This window comes from Monomorium pharaonis, chromosome 5 (genome assembly GCF_013373865.1).
Source record: "Monomorium pharaonis isolate MP-MQ-018 chromosome 5, ASM1337386v2, whole genome shotgun sequence".
Classification (NCBI taxonomy): Eukaryota; Metazoa; Arthropoda; class Insecta; order Hymenoptera; family Formicidae; genus Monomorium; species Monomorium pharaonis.
This window is the reverse complement of record NC_050471.1, coordinates 4,337,436-4,364,407: the sequence shown is the minus strand read 5'-3', so window position 1 is coordinate 4,364,407 and position 26,972 is coordinate 4,337,436. Positions and strand designations below refer to the sequence as shown.

Genomic DNA, 26,972 nt, shown 5'->3' with positions numbered 1-26,972 from the left:
ACGCAATTATATATAATGTATATGCAAAGATACGTCGCGTCAACGTCTTATTAATCTCTTCAAAAAATAATACATATAAGTGCATTTTTACTTGTTCAAGTTACACCACGCAAAACATTTTTACACTACTAATTATTTTCCTATATACAAACAATGTGGTAATACCAGTCTGCAGACACTGCAAGTTTGGTGGAAAATGATGCAAGTACAATATAATTTACATATGCAGTTAATAATTAAGATTTACTTGAAACAAATGAATCACAAACAGCGCCCTATGATTTAAGATTATTAAAGGAAATGTGATATAACATTCTACGTTCTTTTATATTATTTGTTAGAGGATTATTTGTTGGTTATAGATCGTGTATCCATGACGTAAATAGAATTAAAATTACACAAATATAAACAGCAAAATTCGATAACGATTATTACTTTACTTTTGATAGTTGCTCTGCAATTATATCTTTAAGATAAGCATTTTTTAGTTCTAGACTAAAATTGTATATATATATATCGAAAAAAAATAGAAGAAATTTTACGATTATTTATTTAGAACATTGCAAATCTCTCAATATCGCGTCAGTTATTTTAGTTTCTACAGATATAATCTTGTTTACATATGTCAATTGGAACTAATGTAACTCGAAATCTATGTTAATTTTGCTTTTAGATAGGTACTTTAAGACACTTTATGCTATTGGTAAAATTTGATCAAATAAAGAGAGTCTAGTCTACAATGTAAAAAGACATGGCTTATTTTCAGTTCAATGTATACATATCATAAAATTATTATGAAATTAATGTAAAACTTACAAGAAGAGACGGCAACAAATATATTCTTTTTGTAAAATTCATGTTTTCATTGTCCCCAATTTTTACTTGGGCAATTTAAAAATATTGTGCAACATGATATAGCGACGATACAACGAATGATATACCACTTCGTTTTATTAGATTTATTAGTCAGATTCATCACCAAAAATTATATCGACAAAAAATAATAAATATATCGTACATATTAATGTTTAAATAAAAATTTTTGTAAATAAATTCACAATACTGTTATTATATTAAAATAGATGAAATAATTATGTATTTATTACATATTATGCAATACGGACAAACAAATAATTGCTTATGATGTCGCTATTGTTCATTGCAAATGTCATCATTTAATACTTAAATAAATTTACTTAACCCTTTGAGTATTGTAGTGCATATATGCACTAAAAATCAAGTTTATATATATATTTTGCTCTATGAACGTATATACGTTTATAGTGAGAAAAAAACTTTTATTTTTGTTCCACAAAGAGTATTTCTTCATTGCACTATTCTGAGAGGATTAAGTGATTTTATTTAAGTAATATCAGTATTAGCGTACTCTCGTTAAATGTCACACTGTTAAATTTTCATTCCAATTCTCGATTATTGATATCCCATATGTAAATATATACCGAACTCTATAGAATAGAGTTAAAGTTTAGAGGTAAAGCATATCGAACTATTGATGATGGTATCCGACACCATTTAGGAGTAATGCTCAGAGGCCTAGTAGTCTGGTTCCTGATGTACATGTAACAATGTACATTCTATCCATTGGTGTACCAGCAAGTTCTGTGCATCGACAGGTTTGAGCAAAACTTCTCGTATGATAAAAAATGGTGTAAATGTATAAAAGAGCGATTCGAAGACGATAAAACTTTTGTCCTACTATGTTTAACATGATTCGTTATGTCCTCTTACTTTCGATCTTAAAATATACAAATTCCTATCCACAAAAAAATTCCATAGTAATTCACAAACTCCGCTAGATATATTACAATCATTTAAAGGAGTTCAGTATTTTGCAAAAGTCGACTATCTTGATTCAAGATATCCAATTCAGCGATTCAATGTAATTATTAGCCTGACGATTTAAGAATCCTCAAACATTTCATCGATGTATACAACTCATTACACGTTCAGGAACGTAGTGACATATGACATAGTAGACATATATGATCGAAGCCAATCCCTTACACATAAGCGAAACATACAATACTGAATCTGTTATTTTCTTTATCACTGCGCATTATTCGCAGAAAATAATAAATAATAATAATAATAATAAATTGATAATATCTTTGACGATCATACCTTTAATTATTTTGTTAAAAAGATGCGTAGGCTATGCATATAAATAAATTCCTCGTGCTTTTAACCAAGGGAATCGACGGCCGTGGTGCTAAGACCGTTCTTGCTAATAGTAGTTTTAAATTGCTCCGGCACTGGATACTCGCTCTGCAATAATAACATGTAATATTATATCCATGTAAAATTATAAAATTTACAAGATTATATCTACAAGTTAAAAAATAATTTACATAATCTCCATTGGCTTTGGGCACCATGACATTCATTTCACTAGATTTGCTAGTGATAAGTTCAACACCCAAGGATTCCATACTTAAATACATTTGACAACCGTCCGTTTTATCAATGGAAATTGTAGGTACCTTCCCGAGAACCTGTAAAAAAATACATAAATAAAGATCATGATGTAAAAGTATCCCTCGCATATATTCAGAGTGTATTTCGATAACAACTGCCAGTGCACAACTACTCGACTTTGTAAACGCGCTGAACATGTATCGGTACAGGAAAATAGGAGTTTGACAGTTCTTCGAATTTCACTTAATTTCATATATATTAAAATATCACTTCAACAAACACTCCGTATATAAAAATGCCGTGGAAAGTTGGTAAGATTTTTTTTAATTTTTAATGCTATACTAAATTAAACACAAATGATATGCGTTGAAAAAATATACTTATTTTCCAAAGAATTCGAACAAATGGGAATGTTTCAGGTGGAAATTTTGAAACTGTGGCAATAACATGCGAGACAAATTGGAAAGAATGTGTAATCGCAGTAGCAAATTATTTATGGAGCGAGGTTGTATCTGATGTTGTCGATTATTTAGCAAAAGAAGGAATTATGTGGGTGTGTAATTGTTCATATATATTCCACATATTATTAATAATTGTTTTCACAAATTTTGATAAGAATTTAGATCACAGAATTAAATATTTTAAACCTACAAGTTATTTTTATTTTTAATTTTACAAAATTAAGAATTTTCGGGATTACTAAATTATTATTAAGCTTAACAACAACCTTTAATTATATTTCACTAAATATTTAAAGGTATTAGCGATAGCCATCGCTTCCGTAATGTTTATTCGTATAAAATATTGCAAAACCACACACGCGGAGACTGCTGCACTTAATAAACGAATATTAAATAAAGTCAGATATAAAATTCAGGATCTAGAATTGAAAATCAATGTTTTAACATATAAAATGCAATATGGAACGTGGCCGTTGCCGCATCAAATCTGTACTTTAAATCCAAAATTACGGAAAATCAGAATGACTTTGTCCAACCCGGGTGATCGAAAAACTTGGCTAAAGCACTTGTTGCTAAAGTATGTAAAGTAAACATTAAATAATCAACTTTTTAATTAACAATGTGAAATTGATAGATTTTTAATATATTTATGGTTCAACAAGAATGATTTATCATTTTAGTCCATCATTGGAAAGCAATGTGTATGCTCCTTCTTCAAAAGCATCTCATTCGTCGAATTATTTTGACATAAAACAAGAATGTGCGCCACACGTTAAACGTAGTGAATTATTAACAACCTGCAGCAGCATTGAAACTTTAAAATCTAGTGACCAATCTGTGAAGTACAAAAATTAGAAATATATTATTCAATCTTACATTAATTTTATCTATTCGTATAACGTTAGTAGCAGTATTTTTCATACGGATAAGCAAAATAGCCTCATAATAGCAAATTATCAATAGTCTGCAACATATATTTCAGAAATATATTGCACTTTTTCTAAATAATTTTTAGTTTGATTCGATTTTTTAAAGCAAAGACACTAACAGAAAACTATTGTTGGTTTTATTCGGAAATACCTTTCTAACATTAAAAAAATTATATTATATCCTAAAATGCTACTGTGAATAAATTTTTCATCTAAGTGTTAATTCAAGCTTAATGCAGTTTTTGTAGTTAACAAATTTTGATAATCAAAAATAACATTTAATAATTCTTTTTTTTACATTAGTAAATATTCATGGAGGCCAGGTACACCTTCGCAAAATGCTACAAAGGAGAATAATCTCTCTAAAAATAAAGATTTTATTTTGCGACGAAATGCGCAGCTTCTACCGTTAGAATCAAATATGACTAACTATCAGTCTTCAGGAATGATCCCTCATTTAACACAGAATGATGCGACAAATGCCAAATATAATCCATGTCAGGAATTCACAGATACTATCTGTAAATGTAAATCATTTCTTAAGGAACTGCGACATAATGATAAATGTTTGCCTTCATTAGATCGTTCGTCAAAAATAAGCAAAATATATTCTTTGAAACCCGCACATGCAGCAAAACGAGTAAGCTTATTGATCGCTGTACTTAAATCAGCTCGGTAAATAAAATTGCGTTACATAATTGTACATTTGTTACATTCTAGATAGCCTTATCTACAAGGGTAGAAAAAGAGACATCCTATGATATTTCTAAAGGAAAAACAGAAAGCATAGATGAAATAAAATGTGTGGAACAAATAAAAAACAATGCGGTAAAAAGTGCCGAAAAAACGTATCATCAAAGTAAAGTATCCAATAACGCTGTAGTTTCAAAGATCAACAACTGTGCATCCTCGAAAGAACTCATCCCAATAATGCGACCTACGCACAACGTGCAACCTTCTCAGGAAACTTTGCACGAAGTTAAAAGAAGACTTCGAAGTTTGCATAACGTGTTGCAAACATATCAAGACACAAATCAATCTCCTAAAAGGCAGAAATCGACAGATCGAATCGATGAGACGGACTCATTTCTAACGTATCCAATTGTGGATATTTCAAGCGAATATTTCGAACTAGATCGCTCGGAAGAAAGTTTATCTTCCTTGGCCGAGTATTCATCGAGTACATCGAAGACGTATCGACGTTCCAGTAAAAATGTTACATTGCGAGATACTTGTTCCAAAAAAATTAGTCAGCATAATACAGAAAGATCAGTCAGAAGCGATTTCTCAGAAGCATTTGTGACAACAGAATATAAAGAAAGTGCGTGCGAACAAAACATTTTAAATTGTAATCGTAATCATGAATTAAAATTAAATACTGAGACTAATAAAGATGCAATAAAAACAAACACTCTAATCAATATCCGAAATAACATATCTGAGGCGGTATCGGAAAACATCTTTTATATCTTATCACCTGAAAGTAAGGATATCCAAACTCAAAACGGAATATCGTTAAAGAACAAATTCAATACTAAAAAATTCAGCAATACGTTTGATAAGGAATGTGACAGTAAACATCAAGAGAATGATACAGGATCTCAAAATAGTAGTCAAAGTAAAATGTCGAACAACAGAGAAAACAAATCGACGACACTGTTGCTTCAAGAAGCTTTGCATTTCAAGAATGTTTTACTGACACACTCAAGAAAGAAATACCCAACCAGTAATATAAAACAGGGCAGTACCGCGGATGAATTCCCGCCAATGTCAAACAATAATTTTCCTTCAATGATAATAGATGTCAAAGAAGAAGATCCAGTTATCAGTAATTCTCTCGATAATATTAATCAACATTACATTTGTCTAGAAATGAAACAATTACGCGATTTGTTTCCACAATCTTCAAAAAAAGCAAATACATTGGCATGTGAAGATGAACGAGACACGGAGAACCAGGATATTCCTGAAACATCTTCGGAATATTTTAGCATTACAGATCTCGCGGTTCAAAACAACGCCGATGTTTCAGAGAAACATCCAGTTTATGAAAAAGTAATATCGATAACGATACCAATTGATAAAATCAATGTAAAAAATCCAGATGAAATTAATATGAGTGAGAGACCAATACAAACAAAAACTGTGCTACGAAATATTCAGACTCACGTAAGTTTACAAGAAAATTTGAGAGAAAATGTGGGCTCCAATGTCGACAACGTTGTAACCGACAAACGTTCGCCAAGAATGTTGAAACTCGAAGATCTCATATTAGAACGCGTTAAAAATATCAGGGATTACATGGACACTTTTCTTCAAAGCCAAAATGTAGCAATCTTCAAGGCACGCAGAGCGCTTCAATGCCAAAGTAAAAGCGACATTTTTCAATGTTCGGATGAGGCGAGTCATATCGTGGTATATAATCGATCGACCGCATCATCCAGCTGCAGCAGTACCAATCAAATTGTCAGTTCTTCAAAAAAATCATTAGATTTTTTAACAGACACATGGCCGAATTACATACAGGAATATAAACAGGAAATGAAAGATGTTTTAAACTATTCCTCCGATGTGTACTTAAAGAGAAATCCGGGAATGCTTGCACTTGTTACTCCTACAAAAAATAAATTCTCTAACAAGAACGATTCACAACAATCGGAAGTAGCTACAGGATCAAGAGAGGAAGAAGCCGATCTATATTTTCCGATAACATATTCTTGCAAAAATGACTCAAAATCTACGCATAGAATAACGAACTCGATCACGCCTCGTTGTGAAGAACGTATTACACCAAATACAGAAAATAATAAAATAGATAAAGGAACGACAGTCGATTTAAATACTGATTTCCATAAACGTAGAAAACAGACGCAAATTGCTGAAAGTAAGCCATCAAAAATATCGTATGTTTCGCTCGATGTTGCGAACACTGATGCAAAAGTTATTCACATAACGCGCGAGGAGTACCTGACAAAATCTAATTGCAATTCAATCTCCCATAGTAATTCGTATTTCACCGACGAGGAGATAATAAATGATATAAAAATGGATGACGTATCTTCCGAATCTACATCGAATATAAAATATTCGCATGCAAACGTACAAACAGAAATCAAACAGAATGTTATCAAACAACAAATATCCGTAGATGAACGTCCGGATGTAAATGTAGCAATGCCAAGCAAATTATCACCGGATAATGACTATTCTAATCTGACGATAATCATTGATTCGAATCTTATTCTTGATAAATCAGGATCCAATTATTTTACGAAAGCGAAAACAGCGTCTTCTTTAACAATGTTAAAAAAAAAAGATTTTATCTTTAATCCTGAAGTTTCTCTACTACCTCTCTCACTAGAGAAAGAAAATAAAACATTAAATACAGATGGTATTTTATTAAATAATTTAAAACAAAATAACGAAATATCTGTAGATACCATACATTTATCGCCCCAAATAGAATGTTATTCGATAAATCCTTTTCAGACTTCCCAAATTAAAGCCAAAAGCGACATGTCTCTACTAAATAATAGAAGTAAGAACTTAAAAGTCAACTTATACCCTAAAAAATCACACTCATTTTTGATGCGCCACAATACTATGGACTACATCAACGGCATATTACATCAACCCTGTACAAAACTACACAATAATAAAACTAAATGTATAAAAAACAAATTGCGACTCACAACTCAATCAAAGTCCGTTATATCACCGCGAAGAACGCCCACCAAATCTTGCATACCAATCTTTAAAAATCGTTTAGAATCGTCTCACCGAATGAAACATCGAGCGCAGACAAGATGTCCCATAAAAAATCCGTTGACTATGTTATGGGGAGAAAAGACTAGTATGAAAGATCACGCAACAAACGAAGAGGTTGCACAAAGTGATAATGATTCAATAAATAAACATCTGCGAGTAGCAGAAACTGTATCAAATTTCACTAAATTAAATAATACAGAGAACATACTCGATAAAGAATTGGAGAACTCTAACATAATATGCAAAGATACATCAAAGAAAAATTCGGAAATTTTGTGTAGTGAAAAGATAGTGTCCTTGGCAATCGACAAAGAGCATTCAGATGAAAAAGATATAAATGACAGGAAATTAGATGATGAGACAAGCATAATGCAGCATGTAGAAAAAATTGTTTCGAAAGAGGCAGTTGTCATTTCTATTATGGCAAATGATAATCTGCAGAAAAAGTACCCGGCAGATCTGTTTATTTTAAACACAAAGAATATCAGCCCCGCGACGGATCTGCTGATACATAAAAACAAATTATGGACTATTACTGTTGGAAAAACGGAAAAAGAAGTTACGGTGAAACCTTCTGTTACAGATACATGTACATCCATGTCTGACTTACAATGAATGAACCGAAATGTATAACTTATTTTATATATGTAAATATTTTAATATTTTTATTTATCAGGTTCTTTTTTATATAAGAGTGCATTTTTTCTAAATAAATCTTTTTTACACTTGTACGTATTATAAATTATATCTATAAGAAAATATAGTAGCTAGATTTTCTTTTTAATTAAATTATCTAGGATATTATGAAATTAAGAGCAATGTCGAAAAAAAAAACAGTTTCTCGTATATAATAAAAAGACAAAATCTCTTATTATATCGACATCTGACAGTGTTATCGATCTTTTACATATCAAAATATTTTCTAATATCATTTTATTTAACCTAGTAAGTAGACGCATAACTTTTTATGTGTTTTTATTTTTCTTTATAAGTAATTAAAAAAGAAACATGTTTTAAAAATAAAATAATTTTTAAACATTAAAAATTAGAGAAATCCATATTGTTTTTAAATGTTTGTCACGTAATATGTTTAATTAGTAAATTTAAAACTTGAATCTGGATCAATAATTCTTACGTAAATGCTTACAGATTAATATTATAAAAGCACAGATAATCTAATGTGCACGTTAATAAGAGAAAAAAACCATTGCTAGAGCCATACATACCTGCATTTGTACGCTTTGACAATTAACGAATTCGATACTGGACACCAGGGAATCGAATACAACAGACGATTTACGACAGGAATCCATAACAATAGAATTTACTTTGCCTTTGATAGTAAGTGTGCTATCTTGGCATCGAAACATGTAAATCACGTTATTCATCTCTACGTTATCGATTACTAAATTCTCACCCTTATGATACTCCTGTATGAAAAATACAATTTTTTTTAATATGTAACACGTATAACAATACATAGTAGTTTTAAATATTTTTTTTTTTTTCTAAAATAAAAATCGTACCACGAGCCATTTTTTGCCATCTCTAGTAAATACAGGTGGCTTATCAATAGGCGCGTTCGCCGGCAACACAGTTTTCATTGATGCTGCGTTAACTATTGGCGCTTTAAATGGTGCAGGCCCAGACCTCAAACCAGGATTTTTATGTGTTTGCATATCTGAAGTTACTTTTTTCAAACCTATAAAATATAAATATTAGATATTGCATCGGATCTGCACTAGATATTACAAAGACAATTGCATTAAAAAATATACAATATGTGATAACAATAATAAAAAAAATTATAATAAAATCACCTTTCGTGATATCTTCTCCCTGATTAATCTGAGCAAAAAGAGCGCTCCTGTCGTCATTCAATACCGGTGCAATATCTCCGATTGGCATCGAGGGTGGTGGAGGCGGTGGTATACCACCAGGTACACCAGCAGGTGCAGGCTTTCCCCATACTAAACCCGTCGTATGATGTTGACGAACATACTGTTGTAAATCGGTCAACGTTTGCACCCACGCTTTACACCAGTCTATGTGTATTTTGTTTCTATAAATAAAAACAATATTTTAGCTTCACTCTCCCACATAAATTACGAAAAAAATAAGCTTTTAAGAAACAACTTACTTTTCTTTCCAATCTTTTAATACACGATTAGTGTAAAATTGACCGGCGTCATTCATTTCCTTTACGTAGGGAGCTGGCGTAGGAGACACGGCAACCCATCCTAGAGCTGGGATACTTTCACTAATTGCCGATAAGTGATTAAAGAATGGGGATCCACGATTTTTCTCGCGAAATTCTTGAATCTGTTGTATTTGTGCAGACATGGGTGTCAATAAAGATATTTGTTCGGATTGATTCGCCGGTGCGGGACGACTCGCTGCCATTTGTACAAATTGAAACTGAATCCTGCAATTAATTGGAATATATTTAATAACTCATTCGATGTTGATTTACTTATACAATCTCAACATAAAATTAAAACGTTACTTACTGAAAAGCCTTCTCCACAAGCTTGCTATGAACGGCTACATCGCCACCAATTTTTTGACTTAATTGTAAGTATTCTCTAACCGGCCCGGCCAAAAGATCTTCATATCCGGCAATCGACATGTCTACAAGTAGATTCGGAATTTCCGGCTTCGGTGATGGAGACAAATTACTTTCTGACGACGGCGACGTAGACAATCTCTTCGGAGAAGGTGTGTTCGTTTGTACAGCGGTGTCTTGCGTCTTTACTCCAAAGTGTACGTTTTCGAGTCGTCTCGTTACGTTTTCCAATCGGTTCACCAACTCCTCTAGATGATCTTCTTTATCGGTACTTTCGTTACCTGTAATTTATTTTATAAATAAATTTGTAAATGTTTGCATGTAGACTGTAATAATAAGAAAACAGATCATTCGTTCGCTCGCGGTTTAAAAATCACGATACTATAAATATGATAAGCAAACGGCGCAAACATAAAGACGAATGTAAACTTTATCCCACGGGGAACCCGCTCGGAAACATCCGGAAAACTCAGTTGCTTGGAATACCTCACCGAGAACTTGGAACACTAAATATAGGATACGTTTATAAATAGTTACGTTAGCACAACTATATCGCGTTAAGTGCAGTATATAAGTATGTTTTTAAACAAAATTATATATAGATTAAAATTTTTAATGTATACATACACACATGTATACATAATAATCTAACAAGACAAACCCGACCAACATAACTTTTAAAAGATAATGACAGAAATACCTGCACAGTACGTGATAATAATTAAATTTTAATTAATTATAATAAACTTATCCAATCGCTATCATTATCGATAATTGTTCGACATTTGCAAGGCGTACTAAAAAAACCTAATAAATAATTTGTTAAATAAAAAGCGCTGAAACGATTTGAACACCTGCTCGATACTTATATGCACATTGTAAAATTCTGCCTTTACAATAAATTAGACATTTTCGGTGAGACTGTCAGACAGAAGAAGATTAATCCAGATAATAATTCTCTTCTTTCACTAGAAAGAAGAGAATAAATAAAAATGGCTTCGTTGTAAAACTTGTTTTTAAAAATGTAAATATAAAATTTGTTTAAAAACTTTTTTTGAAAAAAATATAAGCTAACTAACCTTGTTTTATAGTACGTCGTATTGCAAAACGAGATTAAAATCTTTTTAATGCACGCAAATCTATCTCGCTAATAAAATTCCAATAAAAATGATTCTGATCACACTTTTCTTTGACAAATTATATCTGTATATACACCTCATTTTATGAACCTTATTTCTTTTTTCATCAGGATTTACCTAGGTTTCGAAGACTATTGTATTGTCCTATTATAAACGGCAATGCAGCTACCAGACTTTCCGAAAATTGGCAAGAAACTGAAAGACATCTCAAATGAGATGATTTTCCGTCCGACGCGAGAATACTCTCCAGACTATTATTAGAGAGTCCGCCAACATCGCGGAGTTACAGTCCCATCCACATAAATACGCTCGGCAAATGATTCATAATGTAACATAATCGCATAATGATGTTACTCGTAGCGTATAGAATCATCATACCTAAAGGTATGTAATATTATGCGGAAAGTGCCATTCTAGTTGCAATCACACTGCATATATCATGACGTGAATGGATAGATTAATTTTTTTCTTATTTTTATCTTTTTCTTCTATTTTTAAATACATAACAAAAAAGAATAAACGCAAATGATAAAAATCCTTTGTTTGTTTATAAAGACTTATAAAATTTTCCATGAATAATTGTATGAAGTAAGCTAGTCGAACACTAATATAAACATAAATCGATTTTGCTTTTTAAACTATAGCGAGGCTCACGAGGCAGAGTAACGCCGAGCTATCTAGGCTCCAGAATTAACAGCGCGTGAAAGAATAAACGACTGGAAATTCTCAAGCGAGAATCCTAACCGGTGTGCACCATCGGTCCTAGCGGGTCGAATCTCACTCGGTGTTCCGTCGAATTCTGCGCAGCTTGCAACAGATCGGAGAAAAATCTGTGCCGCCTTAAAGCTAACTCGTCGCGGGCGACGGGCGTCGCCGGCGGTTCCTGCATGCCGCTGCATCCGCTCAAGACGTATTCGCCGTCATCTTCCTCCGACAGCCAACGTGGAACTACGGAAACAACAACGTCGAGCGTTTTATTCTTCGAGAGACATGCCTTTTATTCTTGAAGAGTCTTACGGCCGCACGTGGCCCGCTCTGCCCCGCCTACATCAAGTTAATACTCCCACATATACAATTGACAAAGTGGTAAGTGTGTCAAATCACCCGCGAATATCATAATAAATTGCTGTTCTTTCTGCTGACGCGAATGACAGCGTGGCATAAAATATAAGTCTGTCCACGAAAAAATGCACTTTTATTTATACAAGACGAAAAACGGACATTTGCATGCCACATTTTACTTCAAATTAAAAGCATCTAATTTTATGTACTTCGTGATAAAAATAATGCCATACTGTTCTACAAAAAAGATTATAAAATGCAAATTTAATGGAACGTGTCCAAATACTGTTATTGATTATAATTATTCATATTTATTATTAATTATTTAACAATCGTATTTATGTTTATATATATTTCGATATTCGTATTTGATGTACTTGTATGTATTTTTTCAGATGGTAAATTTTTTATGCAAGAATATTAACGTGTTTAGAAATGCAATTATCAATTTTTCAGCAATTTAAATCACAAAAATACAAAATAAATAATTAAATATATATAACAAATGTTTAATACCATATTTAAAAATTTAAAAGAAATAAAATGAATAAATTCTTGAAAAAATTTTCTAAACAAACAAAAATTTATCATGTAAATAAAGTTACTTGTACTGATTACTTTAATTCTGTAATCGTATTTTAAAAAAATGTTTTAATGTGATGATTACTTTCTTTTATGAAGCAAATAAAGATAATAAAACATGCAATAATGATAAAATTTGATGCCGGATTCGTATATCATCCTAAAAAGTTTAAATTTTATAAATACGATATTACAAAAAACAAATGTTTAAAATGACGAAATGTAAAATTATAAAGAAATATTCAGATATTAACGTGGACAGACCTATATGTAACGTGTCGCTAATCGGTGATCTGCAACTCATAGAGAGACGCGAGAATCGCGGAATTCTATGATGTACCTGGTGGCGCCTTTTTGACAATCTTGTTTTCATCTTCGAATACCGAGTCGTCACCCTCATCTTCCGGTCCGTCATCGATCGTCCTTTCTATATATCCCGACGTGTCGTCGTAAAGATTTGTTTTGACGGGACCAATAGCACTAACAGAATCGACTTCCTCAGTCCAAACTTCGGTGACTTCGAGGTTGGTATCATCCATGTCATCAACGATCCGAACGCTGATTTCTTCACCGGCTTCCTCGACCGTTTTCTTCGTCGAGGTCGAACTCGAGCTCTCCTCGACATCGGTGCTTCCGTTCTGCGGAATGAAAAAGGCGGGAACTGGCGGCGGGGTAGAAATCCAAGGGTGAAAATCCACCGGGGCATTCTTATCCTCCGGCGAAATGTGTTTATCCTCCAGCAAGGCATCCTTATCCTCTACCAAGACATTCTTATCCTCTAACAAGGCGTTCTTCTCTTCTAGTAAAATATTCTTATCTTCTAGCAAGACGTTTTTATCCTCCAACGAGACGTCTTTATCTTCTAGCAAGGTGTCCTTGTTTTCTAGCGAGGTGTCCTTATTCTCCAGCAAGGTGTCTTCATCTTCTAGCAAGGTGTTCTTGTCTTCTAGCGAGACGTCCTTATCCTCTGGTGGCGCACCCTCTAACAAAGCGTCCTTGTCCTCTACCTTGACCTTATCCTCTAGCAAGGTGATATTATCAGCTAGCGAGGCGATATTATCCACTAGCGAGGCAATATTATCCTCTAGCGAGGTGATTTTATCTTCTAACGAGGCTTTCTTAATCTCTAGCAAGACATTTCTATCCAACAAGGTGTTCTTGTCTTCTAGCGCAGCGTCCTTATCCTCTGGGGAGGCATTTTTATCTTCCAGCGAAGCGTCCTTATCCTCTACCGAGATGACCTTATCCTCTGGCGAGATGTTTTTCTCTTCTAACGAGGCATTCTTATCCTCTAACGAGGTAATCTTATCCGCTAGCGAGACGTCCTTATCCTCTGGCGAGACGTCCTTATCCTCTACCAAGGATGTCCTCTCCGAGTTCTGCACTTCGCCATTCACTACGTCTACCCTCGTCGCGGATTTAATCTCGTCGTCGATTTCCTCCTTGACGGAAAGCCTGGGCGATCCGACCGGCGTGTCATCCGCGTCCTTCGACGTGCTTTTACACCCGCAACACTTGAACATTGTTCCTGCGTATCATCCACCTCGCGTATATCTATTCTTATTGCCCTTCCTGTACAGCGTAAAATATCACTTCCGAGAGAATAATAATCTTCTTTCTCCTTTAAAATCTTTTATAAATTAATATTGCAAAATTCCATTCGGCTCAACGAAGAAACTATGAGAGTTTCTCAATAGACTTAACAGTCAAAAATTTAACAAATATTTTGAAGTACAAGCAAACGTGATAAGGTCAACAACTTAACAGCCCGCGCCCTTTACAGTCACAAATGTTTGATTCAAAGCTCCTTTTCGTTTCTCTACTTCTTCGTCGTGTGGCCGTCGGCGCCGCCTCATGCGGAATAAAATAATCCGCTTAAATCGTCGACCTGGTAAACATAACAGGTCATCAGCTACTACAATTGACGCGCGCCGTATCGTCCAGAGAGCTCAGTATCTCCAGGAGATTCACCAACGTCGTCTTTTTTTCTCTCTCTTTTTCACGAACAGTGCGCGACAGCAAAATTCGAAAGGCACAGACGATCGAGACGTACCGCGCTCGAACAATTGTCCCGCGGCAAAACACAGCTCGCGAATCTCTCCTCTGCGGGTACACCGAGAAATTCCGGATTCCGTATTCTTGCGCAATTTTCTCGGCGACGATGGAATTTAATTGACGACCGAATTGTCATCACACTTTCGTCGTGACAGCAAAACAAGTGCACGTAGGGTAGAGAGAGAGAGCCTTGGAAAACCTTTTGCAGCGGCGGGGCAGAAGCTGAGCGAAGCGAAGTGGAGTGTACCCGCTGATATGGAGCAGCCGCAGGATAATAAAATGCAAAAAATGCGCACTCGCCGCAGCCGGATGATCCTGAGCCCGAGAATTTCCGATTGTTGTCGACGCGGGTCGATCGCGGAAGGATTTGAAAAAAAAAGGGCTTCCTTTTCGAGAGAGAGAGACCGGCGAGGGAAGACGGCGAGGGAGAAGACACGTAGTGAGACGATAACGAGGGCGCGAGGCGGAGAGGCGGCGGCTGGAGATAAACGTCCTGGACGCCCGCCCGGATTTGACGTTCCCAGTTTCGACCGGCGCGGTGCGTCGTCCCGCCTCCACCCCCGCGCCGCCCTTCTTCTCGCCCTCCCGGGTCGCGTCCCTTGTGCTGCCGCTGTTCGGAGGAGAGTCGCAACATCGGTGTCCCTTCGGGGGCGACTTTTTGACTTGGACCCCCGCCGAGATTAACGAGATCAATCCGGCGAAATCTCGCATACTCGAATAACGCTTTATCCATAATGTGATCTTTTCTTCCATATTACGGTAAAAAACAAATTCTAGCTAATTACATATAATATAGTGCAGGTTCAAAACGAGCAATGTATTTAAAAAAATTAACGTCGTCCGAATAATCGATTTCAAATTTTCAATAATTGTCCGTGATCGATAGTGCCTCGATAATGATCGATTAATTCGTAATTTCATCTCTGGCGAAGAGTTAAATTTGATTTTAAATTAACAATTTAATGTGAAGATAAAGTTTGATTTAAAATAATCGGTGATTATTCAATCGCGGTACAAATACTTATAATTTCTCATTATACAATTCGTGAGCCTTAATCTAATCTTTCTTTTCTACATGCGTCAAACTACAAATAAAGTTAATAATCCTATCTATGACACATAAGATGTAATGGTCTGTAATCTTTTCAACTAAACTTCTTGCACAGCTTCAACGTAGAAAGAAAAAAAAGAAAGATAAACATATGCAAAAGTCAGTTGAAAAAAACACTCTGCATATTTCTTGATAAGTTAACTGTCATGAAATATGCATTTAACCGTTAATTGAACTTTGATCGAAATCCTAACAATTCGGCACTCATTTTATAACGCTATCAATCAATAAATTAAAAAAGATGAACTTGATGATAAAAAATCGCTATATCAAATGACATCTTGCACGTTCAATTTTACAATAAAAAAATTTCCTCGCTTACACACCATCCTAAAGATTGTAGTACTATAAATTTATCATAATCGTCATTGCTACAAATTATATAAATACATTACAACATAAATACATTTTAATGGACATACATTAACGTACATTATAAATAATATGGTAATATCATTCAACAAAAAGCTTATGTTGAATTCATAAGTTCTTATCACACTTTACACTTAGATTCTGCACTTAATTGAATGGCACTTTTCGCATGCGGAACAGAAATTAAATTCACTAATTAATTTCTTTGCTCTACTAAACTGAACTGCAGAAACGTATCAGGTAAATATATCAAATTATAGCGGATAAATTTAATGGAGGTAAGTATAATTAATTTAAATTTGACTGATAAATTTCCAACTATTGTAATTCATTGTTCTTAATCTTATTAAAATATCCTTTATCTCAATTTTACTTAAAAATTTTTTAAATTAGTAATCTTACGCTTATCAACTTAATGATAAATCCAATCAAATTTCTAACTATCCAAACAACAAAATATATCTGAGGTATAGATATTTTTGTGCTTACAATTTTAAATCAATTTTAAGATATCTCCATGTCAGGTATTTATAGAATTCTGCAGAACGTCATTACTTGATATCACATACTGTAAAAGAATATCGCTAGAATATTTGCATTTAATATGATTGATATTGCAATTAAACTTTTCATTTTATTTAAGTTTGCTTCATGTTTACTTCGAGATATATTGCATGAACAATAAAGTAATTTATACAACATATCTTAAAATAAACTTCAGACTATCTTAAATATAAGAATTAAAGACAAGAATAAGTATGAAAATCAAATATTACAATTGAGATAAAATTATCATTTTTTAGTATCTTGGACTTTTTAGTATTTTGGAGATATCTCATTCTTAAGAGATCTTGACAATGCTATGCAACAGACATTCTGACATATGCGTATCTTCTAAGATAACTGTAATATATTTTGCTGTGTGGATAATTCATTACAGGCCTTTATCTAAATCTTCCTTTTCACATGTGAAATGAAAAATAATTCCATTTACGTTAAAAGCACTGTTACTCAACAAATTAATTCACGTTTTGCCAGGATCACCCAGTATACGAAGCAGCTTGGAGGTTATCGCGTTATGTGTTCGCACGACCTCATATATCTTAATGGAATTAGTTTAATGAGAAATGAGTTATCCGTCAAAATCCTTGGTGTGGTGAGGCAGTCCTCGACGGAAATGCCTGACGCGCGAAACGACTCACGCGAGCGTATGCGTCACTGGGTATTAAACGTCAAGTGGAACGCATGACTCAAGCGGGCAACGCTCGCCGGAATGATATGCGCAACGGCGGATAACCAAACTTTTTCGCCGATACGGTTAGCCAATATCAAGAATGAGACTCCGCGCGGAAAGAAAACCCGGGCGTGCATTTCACGCGCACGCAATTCGAACGATCGTCTTGTCGGCGCTCGAGAAGAACCGGAGACTCCTCTCGTCGGAAAAAATAAACGGGGAATTTTCGCGCAGAAAGGGAGCTGCACCGTCGCCTGTGCTTTATCGCACGACGATCGTCGCGCTTACAAACGCACTCACCGGTCGGCGAAAGTCCCGCGTGCACGGTCTTCCTGCTCCGTGCTGCTTCGATAAGACGATCGACGAGAACGACGACGAACGATCTGGCGTGCTGCGCGAGAAATATCGTAGCGGCGATCCACTCTCGGTTGACAGGTAGAGCGACGACGTGGGGCGTTTGCCGGATACCGGAAGTACTGTTTTCGGCCGCTCGAGCGGCAACGGCGGCGACTTAAAATCGCCGATTGCACTCGTGGCGCCCCGGCCCGTCCACAGGTCTGTTCACGTTCGACAGACGTATGCTCCCCCTCTTCTCCTGATAATTTCGATAATACTTGATAATACTGAAAAAACTCACCGGCAGACTCCAGCCAGACAGCGAGAGGGAGGGAGATACCAAATACCGAATAACTTATAGCAGAGAGGAACCTGAGAGCGGTTGTCGCGTCGTTTTTCGTCCATCAGCGCCTCTATGCGCACAAAATGTGCACTATGTAGTCAAATATCTATGAATCCCGTAGGTAATGTGCATGACTTTTTGGGTCTCTTCTATGCTATGTCCACATTTATTTAATTCTCTTTCATGCTATACCCGTAAATTTTACAATTATATGCATTCATATTTTAAATCTGTTTTATGCAAATGTGCATAATCGTGTTCTATAAATGTGCAATACTACATATACATGATATAAATTCAATTAATTGATTTGATAAAAATTCACTCACCGATTGCTGTCGCTGCTCCTGCTGCTGATGCTGCTGCTGCTCCTGCTACATTCCTTTTCCGGAATACTGAGTCACTCCATGGATGCCGCTTTCTGCTGACATCATCCTGCTATTCTCGCACATTAATAATGATCGCCCGATACTTTATTCGGCACTCCCGATATTACGGATAATATATATATCACACGAGTAAAACGTAAACTACGCACGAGAATTTCACTTGGCGCGACCGTTACATTTGAAAAAGTGAAAAGGACGGCTCGTCTGATTGGCGGCGAAAATCAACCTGGCACGAAAGTGGCGTGACGTCACGTAACTTCATGGAAACGCAGGCCGAGGAAAACCGTTTAAATGAAAATTACGCGCCGAAATACACGAACGGAGACAAATTCGTTTCGAGAATTTCGTATGCTCGCACGACGACTAATAGCACTTTAATTGACACTCGCGATATTCTACCGAACGTATCTTTTTCACACTTTAGGCCGAAGGCAGAGAACGAGACGTAGGTGTCGCAGTCGTAGTCGTAGGAAAAACGTAAGTCGTACATGTAGTATACTATTCTAGACTCTAGAATAGTAGTATATTACGACTTACGTTTTTCTCTGCCTTACCCTACGACTACGAATACGACATCTACGTCTCGTTCTCTGCTTTCGGCCTTAAGTCTGAACACGCGAGACACGCAGAGACACGCACGAAGTCGACGGAGCATCTGACCGGCGCTGGAGAGGCGTACGTGACGACTGGAGCGCGGAGCAACGGAGCAACATGGCGGCAGCGGCGCAGGCGCGGCGAGTCAACCGCCTAGCAACGCCGAGTGGCGCCGACTAGCGCCGAGTACCGCCGAGTCTGCCTGCCTGCAGTCACGTACGCCACTCCAGCGCCGGTCGGACGTTCTGTTGACTCCGTGCGTGTTCGCGTATTCAGAATTCGACTTGTGCGCAGGTACGGTGTTATGTTGTTGTGAGAGTGTCGTCGCGCTAGCAGACGATAAAGCTTTGCTGTGATTGGTTGATTCCAATTGTATTTTGTTACATTGGCAACACTTTAATCAACGCTTAGCCCGGATCTACAATATGTGTAGTAAGCCTTATGCCATAAGAAACTGACCAATTATAATTGAATGTGAAAAGAATAAACGAATATAATTGGTTAATTTTTTAGGGCTTGAGGCTTACTACACCTATTGTAGATCTGGCCTTAGGCCGAATCTACATAGGTGTAGTAAGCCTTAAGCCATAAAGAATTAACCAATTATATTCGATTATTCTTCTCACATTCAATTATAATTGGTCAGTTTCTTACAGTATAAGGCTTACTACACCTATTGTAAATCCGGCCTTAAAGTTAATAAGAGTTGATTGAACTAGCCCTAAAACCGAGCAAATCTACAGTCTCACCGAAATAACATTTTATGTCGTGAAACTTTTTGTATTTTATTTCTTACAAAGCTACGACATTCGATGAAGAAATGGATTTTACAACCTGATTTTAATAAATAACAAATAAAATATATATTTTATCTGTTCCATTATTTATTCAGAAATACAGACAATTAAATCCATGTGATATATATATATATATATATGGGACATCTTTTTAGAATTCTTCGTATAATTTATAATTTTTATTTCTAGATTAAATTTAAACATTTTTTCTAATTAAAATATATGTCTGTATAATTTTATTATTATATTTTTAGAAAATTTCCTCCTAATTTTTGTAATACGAACTAAAACGCTTTTCAGAAGTACTGAGAAAGTTAAAAACTTTCTAATTTTTCTATCTTCGTAATTACGTTTTCTTTATACAGATGAAATCTGAATTATTGTAAAATTTTCGAGAAAAATATATGGATTTCTTATTATAATTTCCGACGAAACTTTTTAAAATCTGAAGAAATTTAGTTTTTTTTTTCAAAAATCTTTAATTAAAAATTAAACACTTTATATTATAAGATATAAGTTTTTCTCATAAGGTTGTCGATAACCTACATCGTATTTCGTCTTGCGTAATATTCTGTCGAGATTTTAAATTATATCTCACAAAATTACGATATTGGAATGTCACAATAGTCAGTGCTTTAATTGATAATGAATAAAGCAATTGTCTCTTACTCGCAACTACGTACATATTACGTATTTCGTCTCGTAAAAATATTACTGTCATAATTTTTTTTTTATTTCTTGAATAAAACAAAATTGGAAAAATCGTCATATCAAAATAGATCAAATTATATCAGAACAGATCTAATCCTACAAATTATAATTGATAAAATTATATATATATATAGATCTACTTTGATATAATTTGATCTATAATTTGATTTTTGATATAAATAAGATTTTTTTCTAATAATTAAGCTGCAATATTCATTCCTAAATAATAACAACATGATAAAACATTAATTAAGATAATGTCACAATAACATAAGATAATGACTGAAATTTCACCCAAATTTTTAACAAATTTCAATTAAGTTGACATCACCTTGACCCTAGCGTGACAACATGTGACAATCGTGGTTACTTATGGTTTATTCAATCGTAATCACATATTTATGCGCATTAAGAAATACACCAATCGCATGCTAATGCGGAACGTCATATATATGTTGCCACGTTTTCACACTAGGTATGCGATTGGTCCATTTTTACAGGCATAAATAATGCATATAAATTCGTTCATTAATTATTGCACTATTATTCGCTCTTATATAACAATGTAACGCCTCCGACAAGTTGTAGATTCAATTTAATCTCATTGGCGCGAAAGCTGTCACGGCTGACTCTTGATAATCAGTTTTATCGTTATCGACCAATTGCTGCGAGTTCGTCATCGGATATACAATTCTGAGTAATTTATATATTCGTCGTGTGACAAGAAAGTGCTTGTATTACTCAGTTTTAGTCAAGAAAAATGAACACAGAACATTTGTTTGTCGAATCAGTAGAGATACTGCGAAACACTCTGCCGCATTATCACACCTTGCTGGAAGCGATTCTTGTGTTCGGGATAGTGTGGTTTATTTCTAAGAAAAGGATACCGAGACACGATTCGGCGATCTCGGAGCAGTTGGTTGAGAACAAATTGGCGAACTGGCGACCGGAGTCCCTCGTGCCGGAGCCACCGCAGGATCATCCCTCACTGAATCCCAGACGCGTCACCTCCAAAGTCGGGAAATGGGTGACAGTTGATGGTAAGGATTGCCTTAACCTAGGTACGCATAACTACTTGGGTCTGTGTGGCAACGCAGAGCTGACGGAAACCGCCATGGCGACTATAAAGAAATACGGCGTTGGATCATGTGGACCACGAGGCTTCTATGGTACCACTGATATACACCTCGAATTGGAGGATCGTTTGGCTAAATTCATGGGTCTGGAGGAAGCGATAATATACTCCTATGGGTTTGCCACCTTAGCGTCCGCAATCCCGGCTTATTGCAAGCGTAACGACTTGATATTTGTGGACGAGCAAGTAAATTTCGCTGTACAGAAAGGACTGGACGCTTCACGAGGAAAGATCCAGTTCTTCAAACACAATGACGTTCAGGATCTACATAATCTCCTGATGAAACAGGACGAGGTAGACCGAAAGTATCCAAAAAAAGCTGCAAAGATCAAACGTTTTTTGATTGTAGAAGGTATTTACATGAACACTGGAAACATCTGTCCATTACCAGAATTATTGGATCTTTGTAGAAAATATAAATTGAGAATTTTCATCGACGAGTCGATATCGTTTGGTACAATTGGTCCATGTGGAAGAGGCATCACGGAATATCACAACATTCCTGCCAGTGAAATTGACATGATAATGGGTAAAAGAAAATTGCTAGTCAAATATACTTTATTAATATACAAATGTATAATTAATAATATATGTCTATATTTTTTAGGATCTTTAGAGTGTGCTATAGGAACTATTGGAGGTTTTTGCGTGGGTACATCCTTCATCATTGATCATCAACGTTTATCTGGTCTTGGCTACTGTTTCTCAGCATCTCAGCCACCTCTCTTGGCATCCGCGGCAATCACTTCTTTAAATAAGATTGAAAATAATTTGGAAATATTTCAATCTCTAAGAAATAATGCTTTATTGATAGACAATGGTCTAAAAAAAATCCCGATGTTAGAATGCACTAGTTCCCCAGAATCGCCTTTGAAACATGTGTATCTGAAGGGACAGAAAGATCGTACCATCGAAGAAAAATTATTAACTGCTATTTCTAATAAATGTATAGAAAATAATTTAGCTATTATACTGCCTGCCTACTTGGAGGCGGAAAGAATTCTGCCTAGACCTAGTTTTAGGCTTTGTGTATCTGCTAATCTAGATAACAGTGATATTGAGTTTGCACTAAAGACTTTGAAAAAATGCACAGAAGAAGTTTTGTTGTATCATTTTTTTTTACAAGTGAAATAAACGAATGTTGAAAGAGATATATTTAGAAACCTAGTGATCTTGTATATTTGTAGAAATGTATATCTAATATTTATATATATCTTAATTCATCTAAGTAAATACTCTTTTGTACAAAATAAAAATTAAAATAAAAGATTACAAAATTACAACTAAAGACTACATTTAATAATGAAATAGATGTGTAAAATAAGTTCTACGTCACTTTGAAAATATAGCTTTTAAAAACATAAATTTTGTCTTTTAATATTTTATAAAAAAACAAAAATTTTGCGTTAAAAAAATTACAGTCATTTTACATAATTAAAAATCTAAACAATAGGATAAAAATTAATATTTATATTAATAAACCAGTACTCAAGTACTTAAATATTGTAAAATAAATTTTTCTAAATTAAATGATAAATGACCAGAAAAATTCGCAAACTACAATTCATATAATTAAGCTTACATAATGCAACTGCAACAATTCATAGTTTTTGGAAAGTAATTTTTTATTATTATAATTGGATACAAATACACGCTTATTAGTTGTCTCTAGTTTCAGGCTCATCGTCATATGCTCCCATGATTCTTTCCATAATTTCCCATAATTTATCTCTCGCTAAATCTTTGCAAAAAACCTGTGGTAACAAGATAATTTACATACAAATTTGTTGACTAATACAGATCAAACGCGCGATATAAAGCATTGTGTACTCACATTGAACCATGGCTGTTGATCACACTCGTCCATCAGAGGCACGACCACGCCATAAATTTGTAGTGACAAATTGATGCAAGCTATTGCTATTAAATTCGGTGGATAATCAAGGATAGTTGGGGAATGATGGAAATCTTGCAGCAGTGCCATACTAGTCTTGGCGACTGGATATTTGTTCCACTCCTCTTCGCCAAACCAGGCTTGCAAAGATCGCAAATAATGAAGCATATACTGTAACAAAATGTAGTAATAGTTATCCATGTAATATAACATATGTACACTTATTAATCATCTAGCAATATTTTGCAATACTCTACTTTGTGCGGATGCACAGGCGTGACCTGAAATTTGAGCATTCTCATGATGAGAAGCTCCGCTTGAACAATCGCATCCCTCATACTCCAATATTGATCTCCCAGATCAAGCGGCTGAGATCCTCTGTGAAGCGTATTGTAGGATACATTCATCACATCCCTTATCTTCAACGTGTCATCTTTTACTTTACCAGCCAGATAAAGACAAGTTGCAGCTATAAGCTGAAAGAGGTAAGATTTATCAATTATTAAATTACAAAAATTATCAACAATTTTGAAATAATTATGTCGTAATCCATATTTACATAATGATCGTATCCTTGTGCTGTTGCCTCTTTAACAAATCTATGATATAGCGTTGCAGCAGTAGCTATTGTCAATGGATGAGCTTCTAGTTTCAAACCTACAGTTGAACAAACATGTTATTGGAGACTTTATCTTATGGACTTGACAGCTTTTTGACAATTTTTAATAAAACATTATCACAATCAATATACCACATTCAAAGATAAATCGTGAGACAGTGAAGCTATCACTGGACTTGGTGTAATCAATCGTAATGCTCTTTTGTAATGTATTCCTCTTTTCACGTTGCATCGCAAGAACATCAATCACGTCTTTCATTTTAGAGCTAAAAGAAAAAAAACCAAACATCGATTATTGACAAAACTTGCTATGGAGATGATAATAATAATAATAATAAATAGTAATAACTTTCTTTATTGCACGCAATTTACAAATTAGATAATTTAATGATTAAAAAACAGATGAGAAATGCTAAATAACAACAGAATTACGTCGTGTTATGAAAATATTAAAAATGTTTGATCTGTCAAAAGTAAGCTGGTGGTATAACCTTATCTCAGTGTCATCCAATGTGAACTCATTGTACCTGAGAGTCTCGGTGCCGGTTGGCTCTGAGGGATTCATCGCGGACACACTTGTCTTCGCAGAAGTCTCGTTAAAAAATTGTAAGCGTGCTAGCGAAAAAAATCTATCCTCCCTCTAATTCAGGTACAAGAGACGCATCCAATTTCAGAGTCCTAGATAAGTCGAGAAGCGTTAATTATTACACAATCGATATATCGATACTATCGATACATCAACGTTATGGCCGGTATTCACAGGCTAGTATTCATAATTAATATCTTGGATTATTTTAAGAGTCGGTTGTTCCAACTTCTTGATAAATTTACCTATCAGATAAATATATGTTTGTCTTTATTTATTTAAAAAAAGAAATAAAAATAAACACATGCTTATTTGGTAGATAATTATCTATCATATTAAATTAATCATTTTTAACATAGGTGCATTTTTTTTGTCTTTACATTATATTATTACATAATTATTAATGATCATTGATCAATATTACGGCATAAAGAAACTCCCGTTTTTATTAAAATGTTAACGTTTGATGTTTAGTTCACAATTTAATAATTATCCTGTCTTAATTCTTCTCAATAAATATGTAAATATATTCGAATATTCAATTTTTATTTAGTGTTTTCCTGTTGTTACCATTCATGTTTATATTATTCATGTGAATGTTGAAAAGAATGCAGTTTCGCAATAATACTACGTCAAATACTACGTCAAATATTATACTCTATCATACATATATGTATACGTGCATATTATACTCATTCATGAAGCGTTTGCATGATAATAAATGCTAAATTTTTACTGCAGTGTAATTTAAATATAAGCAATGTAAATTATTATAAATTGAATAACACAGCGCAAGAAAAGTAATTATATTAAAAGTTATAAAATTATTAAATATATCTAACTTTAATATATACTGATAAATTAAAAATATATCTTAATTCTTTCTACGATTATTATTGTTTATATACGTGATACGTAAAACACAATTTACATATTTTACGTGTAATGTACGGTACATTATATTTATAGTATATTTTGTTCGTAAACGCCTTGTATACTGTGAGCAATAGTTTCTCACTTAATTATAGCATTTTCGACCGGCCCGGGTTAATCACTCCGGAAACAATTAATTACGTCATAAGGCCAATCACAGCCATTCTTCTGAAGAAGGAGATAACTGTGATTGGTCGGTTCTAGAGGAAAAGAACGGGTTAACCCAGCACCGGTCGAAAACGCTTTTATTTTACTGAAACGCCATTATTTTACCGAATCAAGGGCTCGATTCTTGAATTCATTTGCAAGAGAAACGTATTCGCAAATTCTGTTCTTACAGAAAAGTTGAAAATTTATTGGCTATCGTATGACTTTTAACCAATAAACTTGCAACTTTTCTGTTAGAGCGGGTATTTGCGCATACGTTTTCTTGCGAATGAATTCAAGAATCGAGCTCCTGAATCGTTTGAAAGTCACGAAAATTTATGTAGAGGACCATCTTCTCTAGCATGACTAGCATCTCGTCGATGCCGATCCGACCACTGCCTCCTATCTGCTCCTACCTGTGCTGCGATTCCGATGGCCCGAGCACATTCACGCACACATCGCACTCCGACTATTCCGGGAGCCGCAGGGAGCCGTAGCGCGCTCGGCTGCGCTCGGCTACGACGTAGTCTACAAAAAGTAAAGTATAACAGGAAGGATCATTTGGTTTCAGTGATGACGACGGATATCGTTTATACGTCGACATAAAGCATGGACTGCGCAATGCGAATCGAAAATGAGTCCCCAAGCGCAGTTAAGCGCGACAGTTCATGGATATAGACAGAGCGCCACGATGTGTGCGTGAACTCGAAATCGCATCACAGCTTCCTACCAATCATCTCGCGTCTTTGTCGCAAGTCAGCGCACTCTGCGCC

The 26,972-nt window shown here is 34.9% G+C and overlaps 4 protein-coding genes across 10 annotated transcripts in view; 2 read left to right on the top strand and 2 right to left on the bottom strand.

The window, feature by feature from the left end:
* LOC105827857 (adenylyl cyclase-associated protein 1) overlaps positions 1-18,368 on the bottom strand; it is a 34,041-nt gene extending 15,673 nt beyond the window's left edge. The window contains exons 1-9 of one of the 6 annotated variants that reach the window (XR_004963372.1): positions 13,284-16,452; positions 12,044-12,247; positions 10,105-10,441; positions 9,735-10,019; positions 9,415-9,656; positions 9,121-9,296; positions 8,821-9,024; positions 2,370-2,513; positions 2,143-2,286 (exon numbers count right to left, since the gene is read on the bottom strand). Coding sequence is in view for 5 of the 6 variants with exons in the window: in XM_028194925.2 (XP_028050726.2) it covers positions 2,203-2,286; positions 2,370-2,513; positions 8,821-9,024; positions 9,121-9,296; positions 9,415-9,656; positions 9,735-10,019; positions 10,105-10,441; positions 12,044-12,293; positions 13,303-14,466 (2,886 nt within the window). In the remaining variant the exon portion in view is untranslated. The other 5 variants (XM_028194925.2, XM_012666040.3, XM_012666042.3 and 2 more) reach the window with 5 other exon arrangements.
* LOC114255687 lies at positions 2,522-8,283 on the top strand. Its single transcript, XM_036287314.1, has 6 exons — positions 2,522-2,747; positions 2,856-2,989; positions 3,194-3,474; positions 3,578-3,739; positions 4,130-4,466; positions 4,547-8,283. Exons 1-6 carry the CDS (start codon positions 2,732-2,734, stop codon positions 8,207-8,209), a joined length of 4,593 nt encoding a protein of 1,530 aa, XP_036143207.1. The 5' UTR covers positions 2,522-2,731; the 3' UTR covers positions 8,210-8,283.
* Positions 18,369-21,296: 2,928 nt separating the features above from the next.
* LOC105833613 (serine palmitoyltransferase 1) lies at positions 21,297-23,303 on the top strand. The gene is made up of 2 exons (XM_012675469.3): positions 21,297-22,549; positions 22,628-23,303. The coding sequence occupies exons 1-2, from the start codon at positions 21,646-21,648 to the stop codon at positions 23,152-23,154; spliced, it is 1,431 nt and encodes a 476-aa protein (XP_012530923.1). The 5' UTR covers positions 21,297-21,645; the 3' UTR covers positions 23,155-23,303.
* A 321-nt stretch (positions 23,304-23,624) lies between these two features.
* Positions 23,625-26,889, bottom strand: LOC105833610 (cyclin-Q). 2 transcript variants are annotated; one of them, XM_012675467.3, is made up of 7 exons: positions 26,616-26,889; positions 25,061-25,211; positions 24,666-24,799; positions 24,474-24,571; positions 24,172-24,390; positions 23,855-24,085; positions 23,625-23,774 (listed from the first exon to the last, which is right to left on the bottom strand). In XM_012675467.3, the coding sequence occupies exons 2-7, from the start codon at positions 25,096-25,098 to the stop codon at positions 23,679-23,681; spliced, it is 816 nt and encodes a 271-aa protein (XP_012530921.1). In that variant the 5' UTR covers positions 25,099-25,211; positions 26,616-26,889; the 3' UTR covers positions 23,625-23,678. The 2 variants fall into 2 exon arrangements, with proteins under 2 accessions (XP_012530921.1, XP_012530920.1); XM_012675466.3 differs by having other exon boundaries at positions 25,025-25,211; positions 26,616-26,858.
* Positions 26,890-26,972: the final 83 nt, after the last annotated feature.

Excerpts from the sequence above, each read along its gene's own strand:
- LOC114255687 (XM_036287314.1), top strand. Across the intron at positions 3,740-4,129 it reads TCTAGTGACCAATCTGTGAA|TAAATATTCATGGAGGCCAG; the intron begins GTACAAAAATTA and ends TTTTTACATTAG. Across the intron at positions 4,467-4,546 it reads CCGCACATGCAGCAAAACGA|ATAGCCTTATCTACAAGGGT; the intron begins GTAAGCTTATTG and ends GTTACATTCTAG.
- LOC105833613 (XM_012675469.3), top strand. The coding sequence starts at position 21,646 with ATGAACACAGAACATTTGTTTGTCGAATCAGTAGAGATACTGCGAAAC. Across the intron at positions 22,550-22,627 it reads TGAAATTGACATGATAATGG|GATCTTTAGAGTGTGCTATA; the intron begins GTAAAAGAAAAT and ends TATATTTTTTAG.
- LOC105833610 (XM_012675466.3), bottom strand. The coding sequence starts at position 25,098 with ATGAATCCCTCAGAGCCAACCGGCACCGAGACTCTCAGGTACAATGAG. Across the intron at positions 24,800-25,024 it reads TTGGATGACACTGAGATAAG|CTCTAAAATGAAAGACGTGA; the intron begins GTTATACCACCA and ends TTTTTCTTTTAG. Across the intron at positions 24,391-24,473 it reads CACAAGGATACGATCATTAT|CTTATAGCTGCAACTTGTCT; the intron begins GTAAATATGGAT and ends TACCTCTTTCAG.